Source organism: Ailuropoda melanoleuca, chromosome 12 (genome assembly GCF_002007445.2).
Source record: "Ailuropoda melanoleuca isolate Jingjing chromosome 12, ASM200744v2, whole genome shotgun sequence".
Lineage (NCBI taxonomy): Eukaryota > Metazoa > Chordata > Mammalia > Carnivora > Ursidae > Ailuropoda > Ailuropoda melanoleuca.
The window spans coordinates 23,881,399-23,892,685 of NC_048229.1; the positions used below are offsets into that span (position 1 = coordinate 23,881,399).

General features: G+C 52.4%; 1 protein-coding gene across 1 annotated transcript; it reads left to right on the forward strand.

Annotated features, from left to right (window-relative positions):
- Nucleotides 1-748: 748 nt before the first annotated feature.
- On the forward strand, nucleotides 749-8,580 carry SLC27A5 (solute carrier family 27 member 5). Its single transcript, XM_002927060.4, has 10 exons — nucleotides 749-1,551; nucleotides 2,367-2,576; nucleotides 2,979-3,137; nucleotides 5,020-5,144; nucleotides 5,979-6,173; nucleotides 6,257-6,347; nucleotides 6,914-7,112; nucleotides 7,333-7,430; nucleotides 7,610-7,740; nucleotides 7,823-8,580. Exons 1-10 carry the CDS (start codon nucleotides 873-875, stop codon nucleotides 7,997-7,999), a joined length of 2,064 nt encoding a protein of 687 aa, XP_002927106.2. The 5' UTR covers nucleotides 749-872; the 3' UTR covers nucleotides 8,000-8,580.
- The last annotated feature ends 2,707 nt before the right edge of the window (nucleotides 8,581-11,287 follow it).

Consider the following 11,287-nt stretch of genomic DNA (forward strand, 5'->3'; position numbering starts at 1 on the left):
TTGAGGCCCTTCCGCCAGAATCTCAAGGCCCTTTGGACTTTAGGCTTGCCCTCCCCCATTCTCATGGGCATGATGGTTGAGCACCTCACTTGGGGGGGGGTGTCCAGGGAGTCTTTATGGGGATCTATGGGGGGATCTAAGCCCCAGGATGCCTACCCTGGCTGATAAGTTCTGAAGTGCAAGGGAGGGGAGGCAAAAGGGGAGCAGCAGCCGGGACCCTTGGGCTGCTGAAGATACTGATCCCTGGTAGCAAACCAGGGTCACAAGACCCGGCATCAGTTCGGCTGCCAGCCCAGAAAGCAGCCACTCTAATGCTTCCAGAGCAGTGGCGGAGACTGACCCTGGACGCCTTGTCCTAAGGATTTGGAGCAGGTGGAGAGGGGTTTGAGCTGAAGACCACAGGTTCCTAGGTCAATGGCAACACCTCTCTGAGCTCCCTTTCTGTGACTGCCTCCCAGCTGAAGGGCTAAAGGCTTTCCGGTCTGACCATTAATAGACTGTCCTGCCCACATTTGGGGCGGGGGGGCTGTGGAGTTTAGCCTCCTGAACCCCAAGTATAGTCCCCATGATGCCAGGGGGTGGGGCAGACAGTCCAGCATATGGGTGGGGGCGGGGATATCAGAACTGGGTTTGAATTTAGGCACTGTATTTGTTCCTTCAATTATTACTGAGTGCCAGCCACATACCTGGCTAGAGGTAGGCACAGTGAAACAAAGCAATCCAGTTAAAAAGGGCTGGGGGTGGAGTCCTGAGGCCAGAAGCATTGCTGTCAACAGGGGTGGGGGGGGGCGGGACTAAGGGGTCAGAGATCTAGGCCAGACAGCCCCTGGCAAGCATTCTGTCAACACTTCTCTGAGGCAGGAGCAGGTGCGATGGGCATCTGGCTGCGACTAGCCTTTTTACTGTTGCTGCTGCGAGCCCTGGGGCAGCCCGCATGGCCTGCCGCTGTGGCCCTTGCACTGCGATGGCTCCTGGGAGACTCTGTCTTCTGTGTGCTGCTCGGCCTGGCCATGTTGGCCCGGCCCTGGCTCTGCCCCTGGATGCCCCACTGGCTGAGTCTGGCAGCCGCGGCACTCACACTGGCTCTGCTGCCCGCACGATCGCCCCCAGGGCTGTGCTGGCTGCCTGCAGATATGGCCTATATCGTCGGGATCCTCCACCTGGGCCTGGCTGTCAGAGCGCGCATGAGACGTCACCCGCCCGATACATTTGTGGATACCTTCGAGCGACGAGCACGAGCACAGCCAGGCCGCACATCCTTGGTGTGGAAGGGGCCAGGGAGCCGCCAGGTCACCTTCAGGGAGCTGGACGACAGGGCATGCCAGGCAGTGTGGGCCCTGAAGGCTGAGCTGGGCGGCCTCACAGGCTTGCTTGGCGGGGAGTCGGCTGCCCTCCTGGTGCTGGACTCCCAGACCATTCCGGCCTTGGGTTTGTGGCTGGGGCTGGCCAAGCTGGGCTGCCCAGTGGCCTGGATTAATCCGCATGGCCGCGGGGCGCCCCTTGTGCACTCAGTGCTGAGCTCTGGGGCTCGTCTGCTGGTGGTGGACCCAGGTGAGGACCCCAGAGGCTAGCGGAGGACGGAGGGTGAGAGAGCAGGGGAGACACGTGGAGGACTGCTGTTCAGAGGGTCCTGGTGGGGGACTAGGCAAGGAGCTCCTTGCTTCCTACCTACCCTCACAGGCAATTAGAGTCAAAACTTAATTGCTGGAAAGTAATTTTGAGGGTACCAGAGTTTTTTTCATGTTTGTTTCAATCCTTTTTTTTTTTTTTTTTTTTTAAGATTTACGTATTTATTTTAGGGGCGCCTGGGTGGCTCAATTGGTTAAGCCTCTGCCTTCGGCTCAGGTCATGATCCCAGGGTCCTGGGATTGAGCCCTGAGTCAGGATCTCTGCTCAGTGGGGAGCCTGCTTCTCCCTCTGCCCCTCCCCCTGATTGTGCTCTCTGTCAAATAGATAAATAAAATCTTTTTAAAAAAAGATTTTATTTATTTTAGAGAGAGAGAGTGAGCAGGGGGAGGGGCAGAGGAAGAGGGGGAGAGAATCCTTGAGCAGACTCCCCACTGAGCGCAGAGCCCCAAGCAATGCTCTCAGGGCTCAATCCCAGGACCCTGAGACCATAACCTGAGCTGAAACCAAGAGTTGGCTCAGCTCAACTGACTGAGCCACCGCCCCCCATTTCAATCCTTTTTGCCAACAAATACTAATTATGGGGCTCTTTACAGAAGAATGCATACGTTTTTCTCTGCCAGCTGCTTCCTGTGTTGCTTGCAGTAGGCTCTTCTCCCCTGTCTTTGGGTCTCGGGTCTCCCCTCCTGACCGCAAATGTGGGCCTTTTCCCCAGTTTCTCTTCTGACCCATCCCTGCAGAACTCCGGGAGAACCTGGAAGAGGTCCTTCCCAAGCTGCAGGCAGAGAACATCCGATGCTTCTACCTCAGCCACTCTTCCCCAACACCAGGAGTGGGGGCTTTGGGGGCTGCTCTTGATGTTGCATCCACCGACCCTGTGCCCACTGACCTACGTGCTGGGATCACACCGCAAAGTCCTGCCCTGTTTATCTACACCTCAGGGACCACTGGTGAGGACGCCCAGCAACCCTGGCCCTGACCTCTGAACCCTAATGCTGCCCTAACCCCAAGCTTGACACGTGCCTCAAACTTGACCTCTGAAACCCATCCTACCCTTTGATGGTGACACCTGGCCTGAACTCTGATCCCCAAGGTGTTTTGACCGGTCAGTGCCAGAATCCTGCCTCTGTCCAGTAAACAGCCACTGAAACTCTAACTGAACTTTGGAATTTACCCTCTGAACCCCAAAACCAATTTTTCTTCCCTGAGCCCACCCACAAATCCCCATCCTTGACCACCTTCTAAGAGCCTCAAGCCCCTCACTACAGACCTGACCACAGAGACCCACTCCAGTGTGCTGGCCCTTCTTGTGCTGTCCTTTCACCAGCCACCCTTCCCACTCCATTCCCCAGGGCTCCCAAAGGCGGCCATCGTCACGCATGAGCGACTACTGCAGGTGTGCAAGATGCTTTCCCTGGCTGGGGTCACAGCTGATGACGTGGTCTACACAGTTTTGCCTATGTACCATGTGATGGGGTTTATCCTTGGGGTCCTTGGCTGCCTGGAGCTCGGTAAGCCCTTTTCTGAAGACCCCTCCGATTCCTGGAACCTCCAGACTCAGTGTCAGGGTGGGGTTTTCAGGGTAACAAGGCCCCACAGGTTACGCAGCACCAAACTTCTTACCTTTGACAAGGGACACAGCAGCTGGCTCCAGGACTACTTGGGCAGAGACATGGTCACTTAGACAGGGTCTGATGGCTTTGCTGTTGTCAGAAGGTGACGAGCTGATATGAGTGCTGGGATAGTCAGTGAGGGTTAGGTGTTCCCCAAGCATTCCATTGGGCTATCTTCCTGGACACCTGACTAGCAATTCACACTGGGAACTCTCTCATATTTTCTTTCTGAGTTTTTATTAAAAAAAAGTTTTTGAAATACATACAAATTTCTAAATATTTCTACATAAATCCTCATGTACCCACCACTCAGCTTCAGCCGCCATCAGCATTTTGCTTTCAAACATACACAGTAGAGCAAAAGTAGACAAAATAGTTTGATGATGTCTCATGTATCCTCACCCACACGTTGCCACTTATCTGATGTGTGTTCCCTTCTCTATTTCTCAATTATTTTAGAACAAATCTTAGACTTTGTATCTTTTTGCTTGTAAGTTTTCAGAATGTATCTCTAACATATAAAGACTTCAGAACAGTAGTGATATCATAACTGACAAAATTAACAGTAACTCTAATATCATCTGATGCACAGGTCATGTTTAAATTCCCCCAATGACATGTCTAATTGTTTTTGTTGTTGTTGTTGTTAAAGTTAAAGCCCCCTCACCGTACTTGCTTGCTTGTTCTCTGCTCCTCTTTCCCCTGCATTTCTTGTTAGACTGGAAATTTCCTCTAGAGATGTTAGATTCCGTTCAAGTATTGGTGGCAAGAACCTCAGTGGGATGCATTGTTCTTCCTAATAATCACATTGAAGGCAGCTCGTAACTGTTAACCTACCTTAGAGAGGCTTAGATGAACTGGGGAGCTGTATGTATGCATGTGTGTGTATGTATGTGTTTACGTGTGTATAGTTGACACGTTACATTAGTTTCAGGTGTACAATGTAGCAATTAGACAAATCTATACATTGGGGGGCTTTAACTGGAAAACTCCCTATCAACCTTCCCCCTGGTTTTACCAGCTCTTGAAGACCTTTCCTGAATCAGGCATTTCATTAGGCGTTGCAAACAAAGTTGTCACTCTCAAGACCAGCATCCGTTTTCACACAGAACGCACTGTATTTTACCTCCCTGTCAAAAATACAGCCTCCAAGAAGACACACGCTCACTACCTCACCAGGCACATGAGCAATTGTCCCTTTGGGTGCAGGGATGATAATATCTGGCTTGCAGGGTTTTGCTGAGGATTAGGGTTGAGGTAGGGAGAGTGCCTTCCACAAAGCCAGCTGCAGAGGACTGATCAGCTAAGAAAGGATCATTTTCCTGGAGTGAGAAGTAGTGGCCTGTAAAACTTATTAATCCATGTGTCCATCCTTTAGAACCTCCTTCCACCAACTCACACGTCCATCTACTAACCCACCTCCTCACCCATTCCCCATCCAACTATGCCACCACCTACCCATCTGCCCACACATCCAGCCACCTATCTGCCCAGCTAGACATTCATAAAACATTTATCATAATCAAAAATGATTAATATTCATAGCCCTTATTTAGCAGGGCTCACTTTGTACCAAGCACTGAGCTTGGTACACATTCTGAAGATAAGATTCAAACCCACGCCCACCTATGCTCTTCCCATGTGGGCAGTCCTAGCTGGGTCAGGGACACACACAGGAGCTCCAGATCCTGTGCTTCCAAGAGCGACAGTTAGGTGATCAAAGCACCTTATCACAGTGGCATGGAAGCATGACCTGAAACCCTTTCCTTTCCCCCCTCAGGAGCAACCTGTGTCCTGGCCCCCAAGTTCTCTGCTTCCCGCTTCTGGGATGACTGTCGGCAGCATGGTGTGACTGTGATCCTATATGTGGGCGAGGTCCTGCGGTACCTGTGTAACACTCCGCAGGTGAGGGGCTAAGATTAGGGCTCCATGGTGAACACCTCAGGTATGATCCTAGATGTCATCTCAGGTAAAGGTTTCAGACAGATTCGGGTACTGGACTCAAACAAGGTACCTTAGGTAAAACACCCCAGGCAACAGCCACAGATAATGCATCCCACGCAGGTTTCCCATTATGGCTCCTATGATGATCAGCAGTGCTACCTTGGGCAGGTGACTTCATCTCTCTCGGCCTCAGTGTGCTCATTTGGAAAATGAGGATAATAACTCAAAGTGGGTATTTGTGAGAATAAAACATATTCAAAGTGCCTAGAACAAAGGGTGACTCGGGATAAACTCACTAGATGTGAACTTATACAGCAATGAGGTATGGATCCCAGGTAAAATGCTTCAGGTAACTACCTCGAGGTAAGGCCCCCAGGTGTCTCCCCAAGGTGAAAGTTCAAGTCACTCCCCAGTTTACCTCCAGGTAAAGGCCCCTAAGTAACCCCTCCAGGTAACCTCCCCCCAGGTAGAAGTTGCAGGTACTACCCCTATATAAGATCCCAGATAGTTCCCCTAGGTAAGCCCTGGATAAGGCCTCCAGTCACCCCTAGGTATCCCTTCAGGTGAGGCTTTTAAGTAACTTCCCCCCAGGTTACCTCTGCAGGTAACCCTCCAAGTACAGACTCCAGATAACTGCTCTCAAGTAAGAACCCTTGGCAGACCACCTAGCTATAGATGGTCCCCCCACCCCCATCACCTCCCAGGTAACTCCTCAGGTAAGGACCAAGAGATAGCCTTCGTAGGTAAGGGTTCTAGGGCACATTCCTCCTCACCCTTCTTGGGATGTCCCTGCAGCGACCAGAGGACCGGACACATACAGTCCGCTTGGCAATGGGTAATGGACTCCGGGCAGATGTGTGGAAGTCCTTCCAGCAGCGCTTTGGCCCCATTCGGATCTTGGAAAGCTATGGCTCTACAGAAGGCAACATTGGCTTTGTCAACTACCCAGGGCGCTGTGGGGCCCTGGGCAAGACGAGCTGCTTGCTTCGAGTGAGTGGGTTCAGTGGGACAGTGGCCCTGATTGAGGCTGAGCCCACAGGACCTCTACTGACACTTCCCCACCCCCCACTCAGATGCTGTCCCCCTTTGAGCTTGTACAGTTCGACACAGAGGCCGAAGAGCCCATCAGGGACAATCAGGGATTCTGTGTCCCTGTGGGGCCAGGTACAAGGGTCGGGAAACCTTCCCTGGGTGTGGTAAAGGTGGGGACCATCTGCTCCTTGGCTGGAACAAGCTGCCCAAAGCCTTGAGGTCAGTGCCCAGTGCCCTTATCTTGTCTGACCACTGCCTGAGACCCTCTGCCTCTCAGCTTCTCAGCACTGCCTGACTCCTCTGCCTCAGTCTCTTGCTCTGCTGGGTCTCTGGGTGTCCATTTGTGGAAGTCATGTCCTCTCAGGCATCAATCTCTTGGGCAGTACCTTCTCCTAGGGTCTTTTCTTCTGGGGCCACGCCCTGGCTTGGCCATACCTTTCTTCCCACCACCATTTGTCTCTGTCCCTTGTCCTTCCCTTGTTATCCTCTATTTCTAGTGGGCTCCCCAATGTCTCCTGTCTCCCAGTCTCTGTCTCTCCCGCCCCCCATCTTTATTTCTAGGTCTCTCTCTCTGTCTCTTCTTTGGCAGGGTCTTGGTGATGAAGAGTCAACCATGGTTGGAAACCTCCGGCCAGGGGCTGGTGGGTTGTGCGGTTCTTGGCCATGGTTAATGCCCTAATTCCAACTCCTACCCCCAGGGGAAGCGGGGCTTCTGTTGACCCAGGTCTTGAACCACCAACCTTTCGTGGGCTACCGCGGGGCGCGAGAGTTGTCGGAACGAAAGTTGGTGCGGAATGTGCGGCGCAGGGGCGACGTTTACTTCAACACCGGCGACGTGCTGACCATGGACAAAGAAGGCTTCCTTTACTTTCGCGACCGCCTCGGGGACACCTTCCGGTCGGGTCCCGGGCCGGACTGGAAGAGCGGGTGGCAGGGGCTTCTGGGTCCTTTGAGGGAGCCACGCTGAAGAGGCGGGACTTCCTGACCTGGAGGGGCGTGGCTTCTCGATCCTGAAGGGGCGGGAGTTGGGCAGAACCCTGGAGGGGCTTGGTGGGCAAGAGGCTGGGCCGCGGCTTTGCCAGGGTTCTGGTCACTAGCACTGGGTTCAACCCCATAGATGGAAAGGTGAGAACGTGTCAACGCGGGAGGTGGAGAGCGTTTTGTCACTCGTGGGCTTCCTGCAGGAGGTGAATGTCTACGGTGTGTCTGTACCAGGTGTGGAGGATTTGCCTCATTTTAAATCTCCATCAGCTTGGTGGGCAGAGGGGTGTTACCCAGATTTTACAGGTGGGGGAACTGCTGGGGCACAGCCAGTGAGCAGAGATGGGCCAAGTGAGAGCGTCAGCTAGGCACTGTGAGGTGGGTGATCCAAGAGTGACTGGTGTGTTCCCCAGGTTGTGAGGGCAAGGTGGGCATGGCTGCTGTGCAGCTGGCCCCCGGCCAGACCTTCGATGGTCAGAGGATGTACCAGCATGTCCACACTTGGCTCCCTGCCTATGCTGCACCCCATTTCATCCGTATCCAGGTGAGCTCAGGGTGGCAGAAGTAGGTGGATGGGAGATCTTGGCCAAGGGCTCACAGTTGGGTTATGCTTACTGCCCCTGCAGGACACTCTGGCAATCACAAGCACGTTCAAACTGGTGAAGTCCCATTTGGCACGTGAGGGCTTCAATGTAGACATCATTGCTGACCCCTTGTTCGTGTTGGACAATCAGTCCAAGGCCTTCCAGCCCCTGACGGTTGACATGTACCAGGCTATCTGCAGTGGAACCCGGAGACTCTGACCATTTGGCCAGTCCAGAGGACATCTGAAGTGGGAGTCCCAATGCTGACTACCACTCCCATTTGCAGGGTCACCTCCCCCCCCAAACCTGCTGAGGGTCATCATGAATCCTAGCTTGGATATAACCCCAGTTGCAGAGTGAGATGATGCTAGGCCCAGTACCGGAGTGAGAATAAACTTGGGTGTGCACACAGATGTCTACGTGTGTAGGGGCCAAGGGCAGGCAGCCCCAAGATGGGCCACTTTGGCATAAAGATTATTGTGTTAAAAGCAATAAAAACCCAGCAGACTCAGAAGCTCCTTATCTCCCCACAGATAACTACATTAGGACAGGGAGGAATCTAGCAAGGTCTCTTTGATCAAATTCCTGTGTCCTCTTGCTTCTGAATGTCCCAAAGACCGTTTGCTTACCAAATATTTACTCTTTCATTTAAATTGCATTCTTTCGTATTGAATTCCCAGACCTCTATACCTTTCTCAATTCAGTGTGACATGTATGCCTCATTTTGCCTGTCTCTGGAATCTTATGGCTGTATGTATTCCCCATATGTACCAAATTAAATTTGATTTTTCTCCTGTTAACATGTCTCATGTCAATTTGATTCTTTGTCAAGCCAGAAAGACCTTGAAGGGCAGAAGAACTTCTTCCTCCCCAACAGTGGATGGAGATACAAGCAAGGAATTGAGGGCCTAGGGCCCTCCAGACACCTTGCTTCAGGATAACCCCTGTGTCCCCATCAAGGACCTTGACAAGCCTCAGGGTTTGTCTATGCAAGGCCACTGCTGTGGGAGGACCCAGCAGTCTCAAAGTCATTCCAGGGTTGAGAGCTGAGGCTTACTTTATCTGTAGGTCTTTTTGTGGTCTCTGATGAGCTGACCCCAGGCCAGCAGATGTGGTTATGGTCTGGAGGGTGTAAAGAGAAGTGCTGTCATGGTGATATGACAAGGACATCGAGCTAAGCTGAGAAGGATGAGCAGCAAGTAACAGGGAAGAGTGTCCTTGGTAGGGTGCACCTGCAAAAGCCCTGATGCATGTCCTGGGGAGGGGTGTGGAGCAGATTTGGAGCCCTGTGGAAGATGAAATCCAGTGTCCTAGGGGCCAAAAGAGCCCTCCGGGCATTGTGTGAACTGTGGGCAGGAGCATGCTTTTGCTGGTTTCAGTAAAGCACAGCGCACACTGTGTCAAGAGCTTTAAATGCTACTTGATCATTATGGAACTATAGTCTGTGGACCAAGGGAGTGAGTGGCAAGGCCTCGGGGAAGTATAGTCCTCAATGTCTCAAGAACTTCCTCGGGAATTAAGATAGATGCAGATGGGAATTTCAGGGCACTGAACCTCTGGGAAGTGCAATTCACCCCATGTCAGGAGATTTGGGTGCTGCCCAGGCATATTAAGAGCTGTAGACCTGGAAAAGGGAAATAGCACATGTTAATCCTCAGTGAAGCAGACTGTGTTCTCTCCATGCGGGAATCACTGCCTGCCCATCATAGATGTAGGCTGGGGCACATGTGGGTGTGAAGATTGAGATGTAGGCTTTGAGAGCTCAGATACTGAAGTGACACCTGGGTCATTGTGGGAGCTGTTAGGTAGAGGCCAGTGATCATGAAGAATTCTCCGGTGGGTAGACCAAGCAGGCTCAGGGGACAGGGTGCTAGTTTTCAAGCCCTCTGGACTTCTGCAGCATCAGCCTGCAGGGGCCACGCTCCACTTCCCCCAGTGCCAACACGGTATGTGGCTCTCACGAGATCAGTTGAAGTTCCCCATTCCCATCCAATCCTAGCTTCAGAATGACATTGCCCGACACCCTACTCCATCCTCAAACCTATAGGTGTATGTTCTAAACACACTCTTCCCTGTGGTTTCACTGGGTTTCTGAACTAAATGAGAGGTGTGTTCAGTCCATCTTGACCCAGAAAGCCAGGGAAACATTTACACTCACAGCCTGCTCAGGGTTAAGAGCAGAGTGGTCAGCCTAGCAGGAAAGGGTCCAACATGACCACATAAGTTTGGAGGGCAATGCAAGGGCCAAGACACGGGGGAAGGCAGGTGATCATAGCTGCTGTTTCCCTGGGCTCAAGGTGGGAGCCACTGACCATCCTGGGTACTGGGGGGTGGGTTGGATTTAAGGAGGGCGGAGGAAATGAGGGATGGCAGGAGCCAACCACACAGGTGGGAAGGAGACTGGTGGAGAGATGGGAGAGGGCATAAGTCTCAGCTCAAGGGGTCAGGAAGGCTCAGGTTGGAAACGACTCCAGGAACTTCAGTAAAAGATGCAGAAAAGGTTGAATAGGACTTGCTGAGTACACACTCGGTGTCTGACAGATGCCTTTGAAGCTGAATCCCATGGACTCCCCCAGAACAGGTCTCTATCAGTTAGAATGGGGGTTTCTCTGCATTTTACAGCTGTGCAGACTGAGGCTCTGATTCAAGTCACCCTCATGGAGGTGAATCTGGGCAAAGGTGGGTTGGGGATAAGGACCAGAACAGAGGGGAGTCCTGGCTCAGTGGACCTATATTCCAACGATTGTGGGGAGCCAGTTCCTGCAGGACACCTCTCACTGCCCCCACATCTTCCCTTTGTAGGACTTGTGAGGCTCCAGAGGTGGAAAATAGGTCTGAACCTGCTGGCAGGCAAAGAGTGGGGGAAATGTCTTTGCTCATTCTGTATGACACATGGCCGTCAGAACTTGGAGGTAATGGGATGAGGGCACCCCCTGGTCTCAGGTTTCCGAGTCTGGATCTATAAAGATTCATCTCATGGTACAGCTGAGAAGTGGGGCACCCTCGTGACGTCTATATTGCTGAAGTCTCCTTGCAGATTCCCACAAACCTCTGGCTGCCATGAAGACATAGGCATCCCAGCCCCACATTGGGAATCAGGTAAGCTACATCTCTACCCTTGGACTCTCAAAAGGACCTGGACTGAAGCCAAGGTTTCAAAGCTCTGTGATGACCATACTTAAGGTTGTGTTGTTAAATCCCTCTGAGCCATGACCTGGAGGCTGGAGGGGAGGCTGAAGCTGTGGACTTCCACAGTGCCATCCAAGGATTTACACAATGGCATCCATTCAAACTTCTAATTTTCGGTCTTTCTTGTTCCCAAATAAAGAGACCACTGACGTTCCTGAGTGTGAGGACTGAGGTCAGGATGGCCCCTGGTCAGCTGAGGGCCACAGGGAGAAACCTGGTCCTACCCGACCCCTCTGACTCTGTGTCGCAGCCATGTGCAGGTGTCCCAGGATGGGAGGGTGCACAAACAGGTCCTTAGATGAGAGCAAATCCTCTGTC

Excerpts from the sequence above, each read along its gene's own strand:
- SLC27A5 (XM_002927060.4), top strand. The coding sequence starts at position 873 with ATGGGCATCTGGCTGCGACTAGCCTTTTTACTGTTGCTGCTGCGAGCC. Across the intron at positions 3,138-5,019 it reads CCTTGGCTGCCTGGAGCTCG|GAGCAACCTGTGTCCTGGCC; the intron begins GTAAGCCCTTTT and ends TTCCCCCCTCAG. Across the intron at positions 7,113-7,332 it reads CGCCTCGGGGACACCTTCCG|ATGGAAAGGTGAGAACGTGT; the intron begins GTCGGGTCCCGG and ends TCAACCCCATAG.